Source organism: Periplaneta americana, chromosome 13, assembly GCF_040183065.1.
Source record: "Periplaneta americana isolate PAMFEO1 chromosome 13, P.americana_PAMFEO1_priV1, whole genome shotgun sequence".
NCBI lineage: Eukaryota > Metazoa > Arthropoda > Insecta > Blattodea > Blattidae > Periplaneta > Periplaneta americana.
In genome coordinates this window covers 147,356,706-147,377,038 of record NC_091129.1, presented here as the reverse complement: position 1 = coordinate 147,377,038, position 20,333 = coordinate 147,356,706, and the positions used below count along the sequence as shown (strand labels likewise).

The 20,333-nt window shown below is 35.7% G+C and overlaps 1 protein-coding gene across 1 annotated transcript; it reads right to left on the bottom strand.

The window, feature by feature from the left end:
• Positions 1–1,448: 1,448 nt before the first annotated feature.
• LOC138712536 (von Willebrand factor D and EGF domain-containing protein-like) lies at positions 1,449–20,066 on the bottom strand. The gene is made up of 5 exons (XM_069844442.1): positions 19,887–20,066; positions 15,809–15,861; positions 15,677–15,722; positions 12,436–12,982; positions 1,449–5,916 (listed from the first exon to the last, which is right to left on the bottom strand). Exons 1-5 carry the CDS (start codon positions 20,043–20,045, stop codon positions 5,165–5,167), a joined length of 1,557 nt encoding a protein of 518 aa, XP_069700543.1. The 5' UTR covers positions 20,046–20,066; the 3' UTR covers positions 1,449–5,164.
• Positions 20,067–20,333: the final 267 nt, after the last annotated feature.

Genomic DNA, 20,333 nt, shown 5'->3' with positions numbered 1-20,333 from the left:
ATGTAATGCACTGCAAATTGTAAGTTGTTTTATCATCTGGACCATTTAGAAGTATTGTCTTAATTATTTTCTCTGGAATTCCTTTTCAGTGAGCCGTCTTTAATTGCAATTCTATTTTATCTCGCAACCCATTAGAGATATATATCTTGTTTTTATGATTGGATTTTAAAGGAGATGCTCCTTTGTCATTATGGTGTCTGGGTTAGTACCCATGGAGCAGTATGGTAAATCTATACTAATAATAAATCTGTAGCCGAAATTTTTCTGGTAATTTTCGATTTTCCAAAAATAATTGGTCCTAACATATATAATTAACCACCCTGAAACCGAAAATCCTTTTTTTTGAAATTTTTGTTTGTATGTCTATCTGCATTTTTGTTATCTTTTCACGCGATAATGGCTGAACAGATTTCGATGAAAATTGGAATATAAATTAAGTTCGTTGTAACTTATATTTTAGGCTATATGGCATTCAAAATACATTATTTAAAAGCGGGGTTATAAGGAAGCCTGAATTAAATAAATCGAAATATCTCGCTTATTATTGATTTTTGTGAAAAATGTTACATAACAAAAGTTTCTTTAAAAATAATTTGCGATAAGTTTTATTCCTTGAAAAATTTTGATAGGACTGATATTTAATGAGATAAATGAGTTTTAAAATTAAAATAACTGCCATCTAAGGCCGTGTATTGAATTAAAAAACAAGCCTTGGACAGCAACAATCGAAAGCTATGAAAGATAGCCTACAGAGAATGTTTCTGTGTTTGTATGAAGTAATATCGGAAGCTAAATTAACCGATTTGTATAATTAATTATTATTTCACCATTGGAAAGCGTAGTTTCTCTAGATGGACATAATGCTATAATGTTATTACAGTAACTTCTGATATAATATAATTTAAGTTATTTGAAGGGTTCAGAACCATAGTGGGCCAAGCGCTATTTACTGAATACGTAGAAAACAAGGGTTAAAATTAAGTTATTACCATAATTCAATGGAAACCTATAACAAGTAAAATAAAATATACACATTAAATCTAAATGATGTCAATCTTCATTAAACTATGGTTGCATGTAATAAAAATTAAGAAACATGTTAAAGGAATTGTCATTGCACCAAATGAGTGTCTCTGGACCAAAATGATCGCATTTTAATTATTTGGATGCAATTTAAATTAAGTAACATATTAAACAATTTATCCTTCTATCAAACACGAATGTTCCCTGGATCAAATGTCCTATTTTAATTATGTAATTACTTTATATTTATTTCTAACGGGTGCAGCGGAGCGCACGGGTATGGCTAGTCTTTAATATTGCTATAGATCACCTGCATGTGAGTCTCACTAGATATTTCAATGTGATTGATTTTTTGTTCACGTGGTATTCAAAACATCCAGAAGATAATTGTGGATGGACATGAATAAATTAGAATGTAAATGAAATCGGTTGTGATAAAACAAATCAGTTTATTCAAAGCAATAGACAAATATAAGGCTTTCTGTTCTGTGTGATAAAGCAGTGATAATATATTCTTTACATTTCTCACTTTCAGAAATTACTCTTTAAAGTTAAAACACTGGAATGATGTTATAACATCATTGACAAAAACACCTGATGGTTTTTACCAAGAAACATAAATTTAATAATGCGAAGTATTATAACATGTATTTATTGTAGTGTCTTTGGAAATTCATGTGATAATATATTTTTTTTATTATAACACTTGGTGAATTATCTCCTTTCTGTTTAATACATTTCTGCAGTCGAAAAGATAAGGACATCATTACATGTTGAAGCATTTCTTTAGGAAATCCTTCACTATACTTTCGAATTCTTTCTTTTAACTGAAGAAGGCTACGAGGCCATTTTATAAACTTTGATTTTGAGGTAGCCACAAAGGAAATAGTCGGGAAAGATATCAGGTGAGCAGGCAGGCCAATTTATGTTTCCAAAACGTAAAATAATTCCCTCTTGAAACAACCTTCTGAGGATGGCCATGGTGATATTAGCTGTGTGAGTGGTTGCTCCATTTTGTTCAAACCACCAATCACGTTGATGAGGACCTAAGGCATTCTGTAGGAAAGCTTCCAGCACTAATTTATATCGCAGAGAATTTACAGTGACTGTTTTTCCCCATTATGAAAGAAATAAGGACCAGTGATGTCATCCAAAGAAATTCCACACCATATCATTGCCTTTTTACTGTGTAAGGGATGTTGATGCAATTCTTGAAGGTGTTTTGGTGCCCAATATTGATAATTATTCTCGTTGTTAACATAACTACAAATATGGAAGTGTGCTTTGTGTGACATCAGCAACATGTTCATTGTGTTCCAATTGTTATTCATCAAGTTCAAAAATACATTAGAAAACAAGTCAGTTCACTTTGTCTTGCTCTCTAAGTTCCTATGTCACTTGAATCTTGTAACAGTATGGAAGTTTAAATCTTTGTGCAGTATTCAACAAACATTATTGTCATGTAAATGAAGGTGACACCATGTCATTGAGCTGGCCTCTTTGGATTACAAAGCATGGCTTCATCAACTCATATTTCCGTTTCTGAGCTCCGGCAACTTTCTCGTTAATGGTGAATGTTCACATTTAAATATATTTAGTTTAAAAATTTTTTCGTTCCTGTTCTATACTTGTTTTTTTGAAAGATGGGACATGACAGGAGCGTTGCGATCGGAAAAACAACTGAATGTCACGTAGCATGGTAGGCCTGTTGCTATGGTAACAACGGTTGAGTTGCCAAATTTCCAGTTCGCACATGGCGAGTGCTTAATACTCTCTTGGCGACATTTATTGTGCATACAATGTCAGCATTGGTATGTTTCGTCTTTGATTCTCTGTCGATTTTTGTATTGTGTTCTTACCTTAGCGTCAATTGTCAATTAATGTTTCAATGTCAGCCATCTTAATGACAATTGCTACCTTCCATCAGCTGGCAGCGTGGTAATCCATATTGGCAACATGGCACTGTAGTTCCAAGCTCGGCCGCTTAACTGTCATGTCCCATCTTTCTGTTTCCGGTTTATTGTGAACCAGGTTCTAACAAGAAATTGAGCGTATTAAACTGCAGTTAGAAATCACCTGTGTAACTGTAATGGACTCCCGTCCTTTTATTTTTTTAATAAACAATTTTACCGCAGCATTTCACTGTTTAGCAGACCAATGCTCCATCTCAACTAAATTGCAGATAGTATTGAACATTGTGACAGTCACTACAGCAGCGCCACTCAGAGGACATGGTGGTAATAGAAGTTCAAAAACCGTCAGGTGTTTTTAGCTCACTCTGTATAATGTAATTTTAAAATGCAATTTTATTCACAAGCAGTTTAAATAATTTGTATCGATAACTGTAACATGTCAACAGGTGTAATTCTTGATAGTGATGATGATTTTATGACTTTATCATATTTTAAAAACATTAAATGACAATAAAGACAAAGTTTCTCACAACAATACCATTTTGAATAAAAAGGTCACACTCAGTGCTTTATTTCTGGTGGAAAGTGCTGGAACAGTCTTCCGGCACCTTTTTGTTCTATTTTTCATCATGGAACCAAGATGAGTTAATAATTAAGTTTTAAACCTAATTTTTCTTTGAACTTCACTTAGGCCTTCAAAGTCTTAAAGTTGGACGAAAAGGAGGTTAAAAACGACAAAAATTCCCGTGCACTGGATAGTAGACCTAATCATCTCCCCATCTGCTATAATATATTCTACACAGAATTCTACCACCTTTTTCTCCAGAAAAAAAGCACTGGTTACAGTAACAGCAAAATATAGTTTTTTCAGATCACTAAACATTAAACATTGGGAAATAACTACCGTAAAACAGGGTGACTTGATACGTTTTGTAGGTTGATGTTTCGAAACGAAATATCAACCTACAAAAAGTATCAAGTCTCCCAGCATATAAAATGGGATGATTAGATATGCTGGAGGGACTTTATACATTCTGTAGGTTGATGTTTCGGTTCCGAAACATCAATTTACAAAACGTATCAAGTCACCCCATTTTACGATATCAATAATTTCTGCTAACACGTAACATTTACAACTTGTTTAACAGTAATCTGTTTCATTGTTACTGGATGTTATTTCTTTTCAATTTTGAATTATGTTCCCCCCCCCCCACCCCCATTTTTACTGTTAGATTTAACTCAAAATCCACACATCAATATTAGATGGGCGATAGGTATAGTCGGACCATCGGATCTGTGCCCCCATAAGATATGCAAACTGAACCCTAATTCCTTCTCAGCCTCGGTAATTCATTTCTCTCCCTGCATTCCTCTCTCTCTCCCTTTCTGTCCCCCACTACTCACAATTTTGGCCTTCTTGCGGGACAGTTTACAATATTTGCATTTGCAGTCCAGTGTTGTCAACTCAACATGAATACTGTAGCACGGAATGGCGAAAGAAATATTATTAAGCAAGTACGTAATAGCATTTTGCGATAAAGAGAAACAAACAGGTCAATATCTGTTTCCTATAAATCAGGCAACGAAAAGAGCAACTGATATCACAGGTGAAGCTTATTTTACTTCAATTGATTATGTATTAAAATTACTTAACTAATACTAGTAATACAACATTTTATGTAATTTATATAGACAGGTCAGAACTCCTAGTAAAAAAAAAATCAGGAGAGAGGGAGTCTGTGCAGGAGATGAAAAGCTAGAATCACCAGAGAAGAACAGACCAAGGGAACTTCTAATTATTGTAGATGATATGAACCGATGTATTTTAAGAAGAAAGATACAAGAATTTTATACCGTTCAGAAAGAAGTTTCAACATTGAAGAAATTACTGAAGCTTGCGAGAGAAGCAATAATTTCCAAGGTTGGAGAGAAAAACTACGGAAAGTGATTCGAGACATGGGATTTAGGTTTAAAAAAATGTAGAAATAAAAGATGTACTTTGATTGAAAGAAATAATATTGTAGCATGGGGGATCAGTCATTTATGACACTGTTTGACGGAAGTTTGGCAACATCCCTATTTGGCAAGGTTCGTGGCCTGCTGTTTAACATGGTGGGAGGAAAGCGGGTGGAATGGAATGAGTACAGGCGTTAACTTTTCCAAGAACAACGACAGCGCTGAAGGGGCACAGATCCGATGGTCCGACAATATGTCATATTGCAAGTGACTCAACCTTTGGTGTAGTCTTTTATACAGACATGGCCTGTTATCACGGACTGATTCTTGACATAGCCAACATTGCAGATGCATTTATTTGGTGCAGTGCATATTCCATTCACGCAGGCTGGTGTACACTGTGGCATACATCGACCTCCTGCATCCTTTTTGAAGCCATTTATGCAGGAGCAGATATTGGGCGCAGTACATACTGCATTTGTACATCCACCAGGACAGTGAGGCATGCACACATCACCCACACGGATATATCCGCTATGGCATGTGCATACATCAGGAGCCGAGCATGTGCCATACTGGCACCCACCCTTACAGATCGGTACGCAGAGATTAGGAGCTGCCCCACGCCCATAGCCAGGAAGGCAGGAGCAGGTGTTGGGGGCAACACATTTCGCATTCACACAACCCCCGGCGCAGTGGGGCATGCATGTGCCTCCGTTGAGTATGTACCCTTTCTGACACTTGCAAGTGTCGGGTGCCATACAGTCCCCATTTTTACACCCACCCTTGCAGTAGGGCAGGCAGGTTTTTCCTACGAGGTTGTAGCCTTTGTTACATTTGCAGGTGCCTGGAGCTGTGCAGTTCCCATTCTTGCATCCGTCAGGACAATGTGGTATGCATTTGTCACCATTCAAGATGAATCCTTTATTGCATGTACACTTATTTGGTGCCGAGCATTCTCCATTCACGCACGGCTTGGAACAGGTGGGCACACACTTCCTAGTAAGCAATGTCTTCTTGTAGCCTGTAACATAGCGTGTAGAAAAATTTAAACTATTCGAGTTATATACAAGGTATGAAGTTTCTATACATTATATACAGATCACCATCACACATACACAACACATCTAATCACTCCACACAACACAAACATGCTGCATTCAGAACAATGGTACACAGATTACTCAACATACCCATGAGCCAAGAACACTACAATGAATAAGTGAACATAGTCAAATACATAGCACAAGAAAATGGTTACAACCCAAACATAATAGACATCATAAAGAAGACAAAACAAAAACTCAACAAACACCAAAACACAAGAAATACATCACACTAACATACGAAAACAAAAACACACACAAGATCGCATCCTCATTCAGAAAACAGAAATACAACATAGCATACAGAACAGAAAATACTACAAAGACATCTCAACACATAAATAACACAAACAAATAAATACAACCACACAGGCATATACAAAATTACATGCAATAGTTGCGACAGTTTCTACATTGGACAGACAGGCAGATCATTCCAAACTCGATACAAAGAACACATTAGACTCCCCCAAACAGACGCGATACGGAATGCGTTACGATAGCGTTACGATTTTGCGATAAATGTTTTCATTACGTTCAATGTTTGTGTTCACACACGCGATTATCGCAATATGCGTTATTATCACAGCAAGTAGAACATGGCGATTTTGCGTTCGATTCTCCCGCGGATGTAGATCGTGCAAACGCCACGCGTTTATTTTGATGCTGGGCTGAAGTGTGTCATTTATGTATTCATCTTCAAAGGAAGAGGAGCTTCTCTTTCTTGGATGAGAATCGTCTGAGGCAAAGCAGGCGCAGGTAAGTCCATGGTAGTCATGTATGGTTAAGATAAACAATATAAAAAGGTATAAAGTGATGATTTAAGCTTTTCTTTGCCAAAAATGTGAAATAAATAAGTACGCCTACCCAATTGTAAACATTATTTTTTTAATTTGCTCTTTTTGTTGCAAGAGGTTGTGGATTCACGAGATAAATGCCAGAAGAGAAGAAAATGACGAATTTTATACCTTAGTTCCACTACTAATTAGAAATGAAAAACATTTTTATATATATTTCAGTATGACAGCTCAATGTTTTGACGAGATTCTGGGTAAAGTAACGGAAGACATAACGAAGAACCATATTAATTGGTGTAGCCCGAACAATGACTTGCAATCACAATAACGTAAGCAAAAAAACAGTAATGTATGTAAGAAATATTTAATTTAGCTTAACGGCCCAAATCAGTTACCAGTCATAAAAATATTTAAATTTAATACTGACTTTCTATAAAAAGAATAACATATGAAGTATACTTCCTGAATTTACAAGAATTAAGCAGAAAATGAAATTTAATTACATCTGAAACTCTGAAAAACAAATCTGTGGAGTGTGAACAGTTTCAATGCTTAGGCCTACATTTTAAACCGGTAATATAAATATGAAAAATATAAGTTAGCCTAATTTAAATCAGCAAAGAATTTCTTTGGAGAAAATCATATTGTGTTTCATCGTGATCTTCATTGTCAGCGATTTTTTGCTCTAAATAAAAAAAAAAAATCTCTCATGTTTTTCCATCTTTTTTTCACAGCATCGGCTGAAAGTAACAAAAGGTACCAATTATTTAGGTTTGATTTTGTCCTATCACAGTGTTAATGTGGTTTTCTTCTTCTTTCAGATTTTTAGTGACTGGAGATAGTTTGTACACCAACAGGCCATAGTTTTAGGGTTGGTTTTCAACCATTAGTGCAATTGTGATGGAAGTTTGTGCAGCTATATGAGAAAACATGAGATCTCAATTCATGCCAGTGACTTCACGACGACTATGGGAACGGTTTGAAGAAAAATCTGGTTTTCTTCCAAACCATGTAGGCGCCATAGATGGGAAACACATCACCATCAAGTGTCCTGATAACGCTGGGTCATCTTACTTCTCATATTTGGAGAAACATTCCATTGTGCTTTTAGCTGGAAAATTTCCTGCCTACTTTAGTCGAGCGGCTTAAAAATGAAACTGCTGTAGGCGTAAATTCAGGGTTTAAGCCACAGTCGCATTTTGCTACTCCACTTGTAAAAAATGTAACAAACTTCGAATGTAAATGTGCAAAAATGCGACAACCACATTGGAGTTCAGAAACGAAGATGGTAATGGAGAAAATGAAATCAGAGATGTGTTTGAATTAATCTGAATTTAAATGAAATGGTAATGGCATGGGCAATGTTCAAAAAGGTATTGAGCAATGTTCAGGAATTGATTTCAAAGAGTTGGTGCAATTCATGTAAGTTAAGTGAACAATTTCTTCTAATTGATTTATATAATTCCATCGCATTCTGTAAATTGTTGTTGTTGTTTTCTAATGCCAGGCATTTGACAATAAAGTCATTTGACCTCTTGCACTCCAATATTTTTCAAGGATATTATCATGACCAGCCACTGAAGCACAGATTTTGAGGTGTTCCGAATCCATTTCTTGGTTTGAGTTGCACAATGGAAGTTAGGGGACTGATATATTCCAATTCTATGCAGGTGTTTGGCCAAACAATCATGGCCTGTTGCCAATCTAAACGCAGCTACAGACGATTTTCGTGGTAAATCGGGAATTAACTGTGGATTTTGATGCAGAGAGTTCCATTTTTTCCCTTGGGATTGTGTTATCAAATTTTGTTTGTTGAAGTCTAAGTATGTAGATATAATAAATCTTTTTACAGAGTAATACGTAGATTTAGTAACAGGTCTGTAAGTAGCAGTGCTGCCCTTCTTTGCTAAAGCATCCGCATTCTCGTTTCCCAGGATTCCACAATGGGATGGTATCCATTGGAATACAATTCTTTTATTGAGTGATATTAATTGAGAGAGCATTTTAGTTATTTCTGCTGTTTGAGATGAAGGTGTGTATTTAGAGACTATTGATAGAATAGCTGCTTTGGAGTCTGACAATATAACTGCATTCCTAAATTTACTGATGTGGCATAGAAGATTCCTGAGACTTTCACTTATTGCAATGATTTCTCCATCAAAACTTGTTGTTCCATACCCAAGAGATCTATAAAGTGAGAAGAGACAGCACGTAACACCTGCACCGGCACCTTGTTCTCTGGAGATCAAGGATCCGTCGGTGTATAAATGAAGCCAGTTTTGTGGAGTGTATCTAATATTAATTGTCTCTAAAGACAATTGTTTTAGTATTTCAGTGTTTACTTCTGATTTCAGTATTTCTTCTGTTAAATTTAGATTATATTCATTTTTCACTCCATTCTGTAAATTGTGAGCGAGCATTTAGTTGCATGAATTTTGTAAAAACTGAAATTAGAAACCGCCTTTCAATAAAAGAATTAGCACTCTGCTAACAATAAATCTTGAAGGGTCTACTAGTAATGAATTTCAATGTTTAGAGTTCCCATAAAATAACATATTTAATGTGATGTAAATTCTGTAGAAAATTATTCTAAACATACCTACCTGTAATGATTTATTTACATAAGTATATCTACAGTGTGATAAGATGTATTGGAAGTAATAAAACTGCAACAAACAAATTACATAACTTTTTGTTTCTACATCCTTTATTCATTTTATCTTTCTGCACAATTATTTATAATATTGCACGAGCATTTCACAATTTGCACAAATATATTTTTTCATTTGTGAATTTTTGCGACAATTATTTATTTTCTAGCTTAAACCCTGCATAAATCTACAAGCCAGTATGACATTAAATTATAAATAAATAATTGCACTTATTGTTTACAACTAACTTTGTAGCTATCTCCTTCAATTTCTTCTCCTTTTCCCTGCTGTCTTTGTACGATGTGTTCCGATAATCATAAAGCCACGGACTTTCCTTTATGAACTCAATAAAAAATTCCACGTTCATTTACAAGCAATCCGAAATCGCAATCTGTGAGCACAAGTGATATACACCTGCTGAAGGTAAGTGGTCTTTGCGGCTGTGGTTGGACAACTAAAATCCGCGTAAGTGGTCACCCATTACGATAATCTGATTGGCTGGGGACGTTAGGATATCGTATATCGCGGACGTGCCAGTTTGGGTACCTCTTTGCGATAGTGCGATATTGGGTTATCGCGAAATCTTAACGCTATCGTAACGCATTCTGTATCGCGTCTGTTTGGAATAACCAGAGGACACAATACATCTACATATGCCGAACACACAACTAATGCCAACCACACATACAATAACATAAATACAGACATGGAAATCCTACACATATAACCCAAAAACCAAAAACTCAACACACTAGAACAGTATGAAATATACAGACACACTAAAACACACCCCAATCAAATTCTCAACATACAGATCAATTTGAGAACACACACACACACTATTTGACACAACTCTTCATCACACGAACGCACCCACACAATAGGCAGCGAAGTTGGGATAGCGCTGAGATCTAGTAGGCTCTGAGGATGGTGTCGAATAGCACCGAAACAGCTGTAAGCCGCACATGCTTACATAATTAACACGAGTAAGATCGCCATTTAATCAATTATTTATATTCAAGTGTTAAAAGTAGTGTACGAAAGATTCAGCATGGACATTGTAATATTAAATATTAAAATTGTATACAGTGTCATTTTTAAGCTTTACAACAGCCTAAAAGCAATCATGTACGAATAATGACCATCAATCTACTTACAAAACGTGCAGTATAACTTTGGTAGAAAAGCAGGACAGATAGAATTTGTATTCATCATCATCATCATCATCATCGTTATCCTCTTAACAGATTATAGTCCTATAAGAACTTACGATCTGTAAAAGTTTTCGACCCATCTCCTCATGGGACGTCCTTGTAATCGAGGTTTCATAATTCAAGATCGTTCTAGAGATCCATGTTAGAATTTTTATTAATACAGTATAGTAACAGTACTCACACATTTCATAGTTGTTCTGTGCCTGTATCTGCGTATAGCTGGAACCCTCTTAATTAGAATTTATGTAAAAGAGTTACTAGTAGACCTCGGATTTTTGAGCACCTAAATAGGCCCTAAATTTATCAAAATAGGCACCAAAAAACATAGATTTAGGCACTTAAAATACAATTTCAAGCAGCTAAAATGTAATTTCTATCCACACAAACTATAGTAACTTTAAAAATGCCATTAATTAGTGAGTATTAAGCATTACAGTATACAGTATACAAAAACAGTAAAAAAATATTGTGGTTAGATATTTTATTTTTGTTACATCTTAAATTATGAACACCGGTATGTAATTTTTAATGAATTGATCAGCCTCATTGCTCTAAGACTGCTAATACATAAGTGCTCATATTACAATTAAATTAATGAATTTACAATTAACACATTATTCATAATTGGCATTGCAATATATAACGTTTTTCTCTAATTTTCTATTGTGAAAGTCGACCTGGTTGGCAAGTTGGTATAGTGCTGGCCTTCTATGCCCAAGGTTGCAGGTTCGATCCCGGGCCAGGTCGATGGCATTTAAGTGTGCTTAAATGCGACAGGCTCATGTCAGTAGATTTACTGGCATGTAAAAGAACTCCTGCGGGACAAAATTCCGGCACACCCGGCGACGCTGATATAACCTCTGCAGTTGCGAGCATTGTTAAATAAAACATAACATTTTCTATTGTGAAACTTCGCCTTTTGTTAGACAGAGCCATTTTATAAACGAAGACATAGGATCATATATATATATAGTCCACACCTGTGGAGTAACGGTCAGTGCGTCTGGCAGCGAAACCAGGTGGCCCGGGTTCGATTCCCGGTCGGGGCAAGTTACTTGGTTAAGGTTTTTTCCGGGGTTTTCCCTCAACCCAAGATGAGTAAATGCTGGGTAACTTTCGGTGCTGGACCCTGTACTCATTTCACCGGCATTATCACCTTCATCTCATTCAGACGCTAAATAACCTAAGCTGTTGATAAAGCGTCGTAAAATAACCTATTAAAATAAATTTTATATATATATATATATATATATATATATATATATAGTCCACACCTGTGGGTTATAGGTCAGCGCGTCTGGCCGCGAAACCAGGTGGCCCAGGTTCGAATCCCAGTTGGGGCAAGTTACCTGGTTTAGGTTTTTTCCGGGGTTTTTCACTCAACCCAATACGAGCAAATGCTGGATAACTTTCGGTGCTGGACCCCGGACTCATTTCACCAGCATTATCACCTTCATTTTATTCAGACGCTAAATAACCTGAGATGTTGATACAGTGTCGTAAAATTAACCCAATACACACACACACACATACAAGTTTTACATGTATCTGCAACCTACAAATTTATTTCAGTCGTAGTACAGTATGTGTGGCTTACAGATAGTTTTTCTTCTTTATCTCAAAACAAACCTTTTTGAATTACGCCAGTCTTCCATCCACCCCTTCAATTACTGTAAGGCCTGTGAAATAGGAACAGACAAAATGTGCATAGCAAGAAGAGCGGAAGAGGAAGAAGAAAGAAATACAATACTGAGCCCTGATGAATGAACACTAACCTGGCAGGCAGGAACACGTATCTGGAGCTGAACATTGCTCGTTACTTCCACAACCTTTAGGGCAATGTGGCTTGCAGATGTTGGATCCGGGACTCTGCTTCGTGTAGCCCTTGTGGCAGGAGCAAAAGTTTGGAGCAGAGCAATCTCCATGCACACATCCTCCTGCACACGTAGGCAAGCATTTGCCTGCTTTATCCTTGACGTATCCCTTGTCACATGTACAAGTGAGAGGACCTGTGCATTTTCCATGGAGACATCCACCTGGACAGGTGAATTCGCACACCTTCCCACTCGAGTCAAGTGCATAGCCAGGCTGGCACACGCATTTCGACCCCATGCAGATGCCATTAGGGCAACCACAAGGACAGGCCAGCACGCAGACACCCTTGCTATCTCTGACGTAACCTGGGTAGCATTGGCAGGTGTTGGGAGCAGCACAGTAACTACCGGTACTTGTACAGCCACCAATACATTGGGCAACACACCTATCTGTTCCGTTGCTTACATAGCCAAGGCAGCATACAGCTTCACGAATCACATACCGCGTCTGCAGAATCAGAGCATAACATTTTGCAAATAGCTAGACAGATTGAATCTGTAGAAAGCTTAATAATAATTTATGTTAGGAATATATTTATCAATCAATCTTCTTAATGTATCCAGCTGTTTGCTGACAACATAAAGTCTACTATAGGCCACTGTAGTCTATTCAGTTGTTTTTCACGAGAAATGAGGGGTATTTTGATCGGTGTTCATTATAGATGCCTGTTGCTAGTAGCCAGAGGTGGGGTGTAGTCAATATATACTGCAGGGCTGTGTCTTCTGCAACTGGTACTGATGATTTTAATTTACTTCTTTTGTGGTTTATGAATGGACATTATAGAAGAATGTGTTCCAGATCTTCATCATGATTATTACACCACATACAAGTTTGATTATCAGAAAGGTGAAATCAGTGTACGTACAATTGAGTGACAATGTGACCTGTTCTGGCTCTTGTTAAAAATGTCTGGGCAAGTTTTTGTACATTTCCAGGTCATTTGGTTTCTTTTGTACAGACTGTAAAATTTTTCCTTTGTCAGAAGAGAGCCAATTGTTGATCCATAGGTTTGTAAAATGAGACTTTACTGAAGCAAAAGCATTGGATAGAGATATCACTTGAAGAGGTCTTGGGTGCAAATATGTTGCCTGTTTTGCAATATTATCGACTTTCTCGTTTCCAGGTATAACTTACCACAATGACTAGGTATCCATTGAAATGTTATTTCCTTTTGGAGTTCTTTTAGTTTACTTAGTTGTTTCTGAATTGGAATAATTCTATGTGCATATAGGTTTGGTACATATTTAATTATATTAAATATAGCCCCCTTGGAGTCAGTAAGTATGCAAATAGATTTTTCAGAAATTTGAGTAGCACACTGAAGAGCAGCATCAATAGCTAGCAATTCAGTGTCAAGACTGGAAGAGGATGAACATGGTATGAAATAACTTTCTTGATATTTTGGAATATAATACCCTGCTCCTGATGTCCCATTATTAGGATTTAGAGATCCATCTGTATAAATTTGAAGGTGATCCTTATATGTGCTGCAGAGTAGTTCCATGGAATCTAACTTAAGAATGTATGGAGGATCATTTTTGGAATGATTTGCTGGAATGTGTATGTTATGTTCTGGAATCACCCAGAATATATTTATGATAATCACTTTCATGTGTTAAATGTAAACTAAGTTTGTAAATACCTAGTTAACTAGTTTCAGCTTAGTGGTAGCCATCTTCAGATGAATAATAATTTATGTTCGATAATGCATTTTGTCGTCTGTAAGGAGAATTTTTTAAGCTTACAGTAGGTCTAGAAACTTTGAGCAAAATTCCTACAGTCTGCAATAATTGTTGTTTTCCAGTGCTTCCATATAAGGTCATTTAATATCTTTCTGGAATTCTGCTCTCTTGACAGAGTTGAATTCCATTTACTTACGAATGGCTTTTAGAGAACCTGGAGGTTCATTACCACTCTGACATAAGCCCACCATCGGTCCCTATCCTGAGCAAGATTAATCCAGTCCCTTGCATTACATCCCAACTCCCTGAAATCCATTTTAATATTATCCTCCCATCTACGTCTTGACATCTCAAAAGGTCTTTTTCCCCTCAGGCCTCCCAACTAAAACTCTATACACATTTCTGGATTCATCCATATGTGCTACATGCCTTGCCCATCTTAAACGTCTGAATTTAATGTTCCTATTTATGTTACATGAATACAATGCATACAGTTTTGCTTTGTGTAACTTTCTCCATTCTCCTGTAACTTCATCCCTCAGCCCCAAATATGCACCTATCAGGTGAAGTTCATTACCTTCAGTAACATGGGTTCCATACATCTTGTAAAAACGAAAATGTCCTCTTTTTTACTAATGTGTCCCGTTGTGCCAAAAGAGGTCTTCGAGACATATTTTTGTCCCGTATTTAAAAATTAGTGAATGGAGAAACGAAAATGGGAATATAAACTGCTATTTTATTATAAATATCAATCTCATCACTGTCGGTGACTCTGAATGTATACAGTTATTCTTACAACAGTTCATACTATGAAGCAAACTGTTACCAGATCAAACGTTGTTGAATCTTAATTGTTTGTAAAAAATATTCTAAATTCCAAAGAAGATAATAAATTAAAGAAAATTCTTAAATTAAAACATGTAGAAGAAGTCTGCTGCATCTGTTCAAAAGTGTTGATGACAAGCTCCCAAATTTAAAAAAAAAGTGATAGAGTTCATTATGTTCATCTTTGTACAAATGCAAATGCTGAAAAATTGTTCTCCCACATGAACTCACTGTGGATTATTGAGAAAAGCAAGTTGCATATAAAGACATTAAAATCAATGCTTATTGTGCAATCATTTTTCAGTGAGGAAAATTTCTAATCCCACAGGAAATAGAACCCAGGTCGGCTAGTCTGGAGAAAGACGCGCTGCCACAAAGCTAACTTGACAGATAATATAGTGTAAGTGAAAAAAAGGATAAAAATATTAAAATAAATGTTCCACAGTTTCCAGTGTCGCCATGCAATGAAGTAAGCTTTAATAGATGATCGTTTTTTCTTGTATCATATCGATCTCAAAGAGAAACACTGAGCTTGTGAAAATTTCAGTTGTAGGTGAAAGGTAAGACAAATTGTGGTCAGTGTACAGTCGTTATGAAATAGAAATGTTTATACTAATTTATGATCTGAACTCACCTGCTTTGTGAAGCCATTCTTCATGTTATAGTCTGGGGCGGTAAACCTGTTGAAACATACTCAAATTAGTAAAACTCGTAAAATAATGATGATGGACGCATTCACTAAAATCTCATGCAGATTACTACATACGTTCTGTTGTTCCAGCCACACACTCCAAAACCTGCTTCATTGGCTCCTAGAAACTGAAAATAGAGGTACTGGTAAATCAAATGTACACAAGAGGACACATTAAAGGACAATATTTAATTCTATTATTGCGTTGATTAATAGTTCTAAACTTGTTGTTATTAAGTGAATAGTGTCCAGTAGTTTGAAAGCCCTTTGAAGGACATATGGTATCGCAATTAGGTTCTAAAGAGGGACCATTATGCTCTCTATTTTCACATATTTACTTAGAGAGATCTGATCTCTTCATGAAGGTGTAAATAATTTCCGCACTTATCCATTTGACACATATGGCATCAATTTTTTTTATTTGGTTATTTTACGATGCTGTATCAACATCTAGGTTATTTAGCGTCTGAATGAAATGAGGGTGATAATGCCGGTGAAATGAGTCCGGGGTCCAGCACCGAAAGCATATGGCATCAAATCAACATAAAATGTAAGCTGTGTACTGCATCTCTAAAGAGTCCCATCAAATGTAGATATTTATGTAGGATGTTTGTTCTTCCACTGCTGTGGCCATATTAATTGCTACTTTGCACTGTATTTTACAGAAATTTTACTTTAAACCTCATTACCCAATTTTGACTTACCGGTACACCACTTTTGCTCTGAAGGGCTCAAATGTTCATACACTTTAAATTAAATATCATGAGAGAAAGTATGTACTTACAAGGTATTGGTAAGGTTAATATTTGTAAATTTTTAAAAATCTGTTTACATGATGTCCATTTAAACATGGTACTTGTCATTGTCCTTAGGGCTTTTTTTAAAACAAAAGTATGTTTAGCTTCAGACGAGTTGATCCAGAATATTAATCCATATTTCCTTATAGAATGAAAGTATGCAAAGTATGACATTTTAAAGGTGTTTATATCGCCAATAGAAGATAAGGATCTTAATGCAAACAGGCAGAGTTCAATAAATTTAGAAGTAATATATTCTGTATATTAAATAACAGCTGTGAGCAGTATGTGATGAAGATAAATTCAAACAAGATGGTTATCGGAAGTAAACTAGAGAAGATTAACTTGCGAATTCGAAATGAGTCAGTGGAACAAGTGGACAGCTTCAAATATTAGGGGTGTACCAGTACTATGAATAGTAACATCAGGGGCGTATACTGGTTAAAGGGTTTGGGCTACCGCTGACCCTATTATTACACAAAATATATCTAACAGTTACTTTAATTTTAATTACTATGGTAAAACTAATAATACAAAATTATTACATTATGTTATATTATAAACTTTTTCTTTTGTAATTTCCTTGGGCTACCGCCGGTAGCCCGCAAAATACGCCCCTGAGTAACATGAGTTGCTGCCAGGAATTCAAAAGGAGTATAGCAATGGCCAAGGAAGCTTTTAATAGAAAAAGGAGCATCTACAGCGGACCTCTGGAAAAAAGAACTAAGGAAGAGAGTAGTGAAGTGCCTTGTGTGGAGTGTGTCACTTTATGTGGTAGACACATTATGACGAAGTGAAGAAAAGGAACTAGAAGCATTCGAAATGTCGATATGGAGAAGAATGGTGTGTGTGAAATGGACAGACAATAAGAAATGAAACTGTGCTATAAAGAGTGGTGGAAGAAAGAATAATGCTGAAACTGATCAGGAAAAGGAAAGAAATTGGCTAGATCACTGGCTAAAAAGAAACTGCCTACAGGAGGATGCACTGGAAGGAATGGGAGAAGAGTTCGGGGCTGAAGAGGATTTCAAATGATAGACAACATTAATATGTGGATCATATGCAGAGACTAAGAGGAAGGCGGAAAAGAGGGAAGATGTGTGCTGCTGATGACATTATGAACTTCTTAAGGCTCGATAAATACTGGATATAACTAATCATCCGCCATTTTGGTTCTTTCGTTGCCGTTTGCAGCAAGCATACGAGGATGCTATTTGCCACACCGGTAAACATTATCATGTCGTAGCTCCTATGAGAGTCAATCTATTGCACTGTAATTTTTAGGAATCATAGATATACTGTATGTCTAAGGAAAGCTTAGAAAAAATTCGGAATCAAAATCTTTTTTGGCAAGTGAGAAAAAAATTACTAACTTCGAAGTGACCTGTTCAAAATAGACATTGACAACCTCAAAAGTTGATAAGCGACAAACTTTTTTATTTTTCACGTTATATGGAGGGGGGGGAGGTCAAAGCGAGAGAAATGTTTAGAAAGAATGGAAATTACTTTTAAAAGTGGCTGCTACTCAAAATATTTACTTGTTTCTGAGTTACCGCGAGTTAAAGAAATGCGCATTTTTTGCCTGGCGGACTTCCATATGCAGAGTGACAACTTTTGTTTTGTAGAACTACGGATTCTCATAGAAATCATTGCTCCGATTTCAAATTTGTTTTCAAAATGTTTACATTGATTAAGGTTTTCGAGTTAATCGTGAGATTTGAAGTTTCATTAAACAATTCCTAGTACATAAATAACGTTTATGTTGATTAGACACTAGCATGACATAGGCTACTTTGAAATTCAGAAAAATGAAAAGCATGTCATAGTAAGTTAGTCTTTAAATTTATTACTGGTATTGCGGTCACTATTGTTTTATATTATTATTATTATTATTATTATTATTATTATTATTATTATTATTATTATTATTATTATTACATACATACATCTAAATTACCACAGGCTTACCAGAAGTCTTAACAGCATATCACATAGAGGCAGCAATTTATATAATAAACTTCCACAGAAAATCAAAGAACTTAACATAAGAAAATTAAAAAAAGAGGTAAAGAACATTTTATTAACATATATGCCATTTTGCACAAATGAATACCTAAATTTAAAATTTTAGAATTTAACGTTTATTGATACTGCCCTTGACCATTTATGTTTCAGGTAACTCAGAGTTGAAGAAAAGACAGGGAAAAGTAAAAAGAGAAGATACTAGATAGAACAGTGGAGACTGAAGATCAAGCTTGTCCTATATATATTTTTTTTTCTTCTTTTTTTTTCTCTTTTTTTTTTTTTTTGCATGTCACTTCATATTAAACTGTTAAATTTATTTAGAATTAAGTCTATTTTTGTATTATAATGTATGTTATGTCATTTTTCTTGTGTACTGACGACGCCATGAATGCTTGTAATTCTATTCGGCTAATAAAGATCTAATCTAATCTAATCTAATTAATGTGTCCAGTAATGATACATATGAAATATAATAATTTTAATACAAACTGAAACATTGTTTGAAATGAATAACACACCTTATAAGTTATAATAAAATGACAAATGAAATAGTACAATAAATTATTATTATTATTATTATTATTATTATTATTATTATTATTATTATTATTATTAAAACAGAAATGATTTTCTTAAATAAAAAATTTTATTGTTATCTACCTTTTGTTACGATTCCAGTATTAACTTTCACAGCTTCCAGCACAGAAAAATCATAACAAAACATTACGCAGGTATGAACAGGTCCTTTCTGCTTAAAGGACTTACTGCCACTAGTTCTAAACCTCTACTTGGTAACTTATGTGTGTATATCTGCAGAAACAATTCGTTTTAAACATTCTAATTTCAGTCCTACTGATTATTTGCCAAGATATGTACTTAAAATTTCGTTATAAACTAGGTACTTTACTATAATTTATATCCGAGGTTGTGCTCGGTCGAGGGTTCGAAACCCAATTGGATCGATTATCTGACTGGCTTTGTTTCTAGGTTTTCCCCAACTGTAAGGCAAATGTTAGGTAATTCCTTACGAAATCCTCAGACTCACCTCGCCAAATACCACTTCGCTATCGCCAATCCTACTAATGCTTAATAATGGTATATTTTATACAGTTAGATACTGTGATATTAAGAGTATACCAATATTTAAGAAAATACGAGAAATTCTCAAACAATAATTTTCAATTTTTGGAAGTTACCGGTAGCGTCTCTGTCTAAGGAGTAATTAATATATTGTCTGTGTAACATCATGCAATGACGAGGGACGCAGTTTTGGAATAGAGACCATGGATTTACTTAGGATATACTCAGAATAGTATAAAAAAATTCCTGACCTGATTGTTCTTGTACCCGCCCGCTGGTGGACACATTGTTGCAGAATGCGAAAGAGTTACACCAAAAATTGTGAGGATAGTTACAGACCACATTTTCCAACTCGACATCTTCAAGCTGAGTGTCCGAAGACCGAAAGTATTTATTTCAATCGAGACCATGAAGAGAGGGACGGATGTTTGCTGTGATAACAAGCGGAAATATTCCTACCACAAAACCAGGCATTTTTCCGTAAAGCGCACTGATAAAGGCCGGTGCAGGTCGGATGCTACAGCCCTATGCTTTTGTGCATTATTATAGCCAGCGATAAGATATGAACATGCGCACACCAGATGCTATAATAATGCTTTATGAGCGACTCTACATCTCTACAAGATGACCAAGAGGATGGATCCAGAGGAATTTTTATTGTTCACGTTGGTTTTGCAACAGAAGCGGAAGAACTGAAT